This window comes from Cynara cardunculus (assembly GCF_001531365.2).
Source record: "Cynara cardunculus var. scolymus isolate 2C chromosome LG 12, CcrdV1, whole genome shotgun sequence".
Taxonomy (NCBI): Eukaryota; Viridiplantae; Streptophyta; class Magnoliopsida; order Asterales; family Asteraceae; genus Cynara; species Cynara cardunculus.
In genome coordinates, this window is record NC_037539.1 from 6,317,111 (window position 1) to 6,319,112 (window position 2,002).

Consider the following 2,002-nt stretch of genomic DNA (forward strand, 5'->3'; position numbering starts at 1 on the left):
AAAATATATAAAGATTATATATATAATTATATAATATAACTTAATTAATTGATATATATATATATATATTAAATACTAATAATAATTAAATATAATATATTTTTAAAATTGATTTGATGTTTGTGAATTTTAAACCCATCCCAATTCTCAATACATTCAACACCCCTATAAGTGTTGCCATTAGCAGCCCCCATAAATAATACTAATCTGAATCACAAAGAATGATATACATAACAATTCATCCATCACGTGGGCTCTTGCACCCAAATTCTTGTTTGTATTTACCCGTGAAACTTCGCGGTTTCTTCACCAGCCCCCTTTTGGTCATATCAAATCATCATCATCATCATATATATATACATACATCTCTCCTGTTTTACATATCGAGTAGAAAGATTTCAACACTCGATCAAGGTGTGTTTTCCTGCATCATTTCTGGGTTTACGAGTTCCTATCGTTTTTTTGTATTCCATTTTGGTGTTTTCTAGCTTGCTTTTCGTTCGATGGTTTTTAAGATTATTACTCTTTTTCCTTTAATTAATTTGGGTTTTGGATTAACATGGACACTCTTGATCGGAATTTGGGTTTTGGGTTTATCATCATCTATACGGGAAATCCCAAATTCTTGTAGCTTTTTTTCATGATCTTGATTGGTTTATATGCTTGTGTTGATTTAAGTTCAAGATTGCTTGCTTTACGATGGATCGTATGAGTAGTTGCTAAAGTTACGTGATGGGATGTTGAATTATTTTGATAGCAGTTTTTAGTTCTTCATACTCCTGTTTACTGTTTTAAGATCATAAGTGAGTCCATAATGCAAATGCAAAGATTTTAGAAAATCTGATTGTTTGGTTGTACGGATTTGAAATCCTAGGATATAATTCAAATAAGGTTTTAGAAAATCTGATTGTTGGTATTTATGGATGTTTCATATCTACAAAATGAATGATTAAATGGCAAAAACAGTAGCTCAAATGGTCCATTTTAGCACTTTAGTTACAGATTCGATGCTAATTTCACAAAAAGATGCATTAATTGTGTCACAATCTGGTCCTCGAGCGTGTAGTTCTGTTGGCAAAAGGGGCGGAGCAACTTTGCTCAAATACCCAACAAGTTCAAGTTCAAATAGACTTGGCTACTGACTCAGCTTTGAAATGCCTCCTCACATGTGGTTCCTAGGGGCCCGGTTGGGGTTGCCGAATTGTGTCACAACCTGATGAACTTAGATACTAGGTTCCTAGTTTTCTAATGATGTGGATTTCGGGTTAATATGAAATAAACATGACTTGAAATGGACCTTATACTTCTTTTTTTCCAGTAGATTTTGAGTCTTCTATAAAGATGGCGATAACGAATGTAATGGAATATGAGGCACTTGCAAAGGAGAAGTTACCCAAGATGATATATGATTATTATGCATCGGGTGCAGAAGACCAATGGACTCTTAAAGAGAATCGAAATGCTTTTTCAAGAATCTTGTAAGCTGTTTCTTTAGTTCATAAAGTTGTATGCAGATTCGTATTCTGATAATCAGCATGTCACTTGTTAATCTTTTTGACGTTTCTTATGTTAAAAACTAGGTTCCGACCCCGGATACTTATTGATGTGAGCAAAATAGATTTGACCACAACGGTTTTGGGCTTCAAGATTTCAATGCCCATCATGATCGCACCTACGGCTATGCAGAAAATGGCTCACCCTGATGGTAAGGACTCATCCAAAGAAAGGGGTGGTCGTTTGGCTGAATAACCTTCTGACAAGTTTCTAGGTATTCTTGTGTATGGAACTAACATTCTTCCGTTAAACAGTGTCATTCTCCAACCTGTCAAAAGGGTGCGGATTTAAAAAAAATCAGTCAGAAGGTCATTTAACCAAAGGACCCTGCAAGATACTATTTGATTCGAAATTTAGTAATAGATCATGTATATGCATCTCTCATTATATATATATATATATATATATATATATATATATATATATAGAGAGAGAGAGAGAGAGAGAG

The 2,002-nt window shown here is 34.0% G+C and overlaps 1 protein-coding gene across 2 annotated transcripts in view; it reads left to right on the forward strand.

Annotated features, from left to right (window-relative positions):
• The first annotated feature begins 398 nt into the window (after nucleotides 1-398).
• Nucleotides 399-2,002, forward strand: part of LOC112522778 ((S)-2-hydroxy-acid oxidase GLO1-like) — a 5,418-nt gene continuing 3,814 nt past the window's right edge. The window contains exons 1-3 of one of the 2 annotated variants that reach the window (XM_025132084.1): nucleotides 399-414; nucleotides 1,322-1,478; nucleotides 1,581-1,705. In XM_025132084.1, coding sequence (XP_024987852.1) covers nucleotides 1,342-1,478; nucleotides 1,581-1,705 — 262 coding nt within the window. In that variant the 5' untranslated portion in view covers nucleotides 399-414; nucleotides 1,322-1,341. Of the gene's footprint in view, nucleotides 415-1,321; nucleotides 1,483-1,580; nucleotides 1,706-2,002 lie in introns of those variants that run through there. The other variant, XM_025132086.1, reaches the window with a different exon arrangement.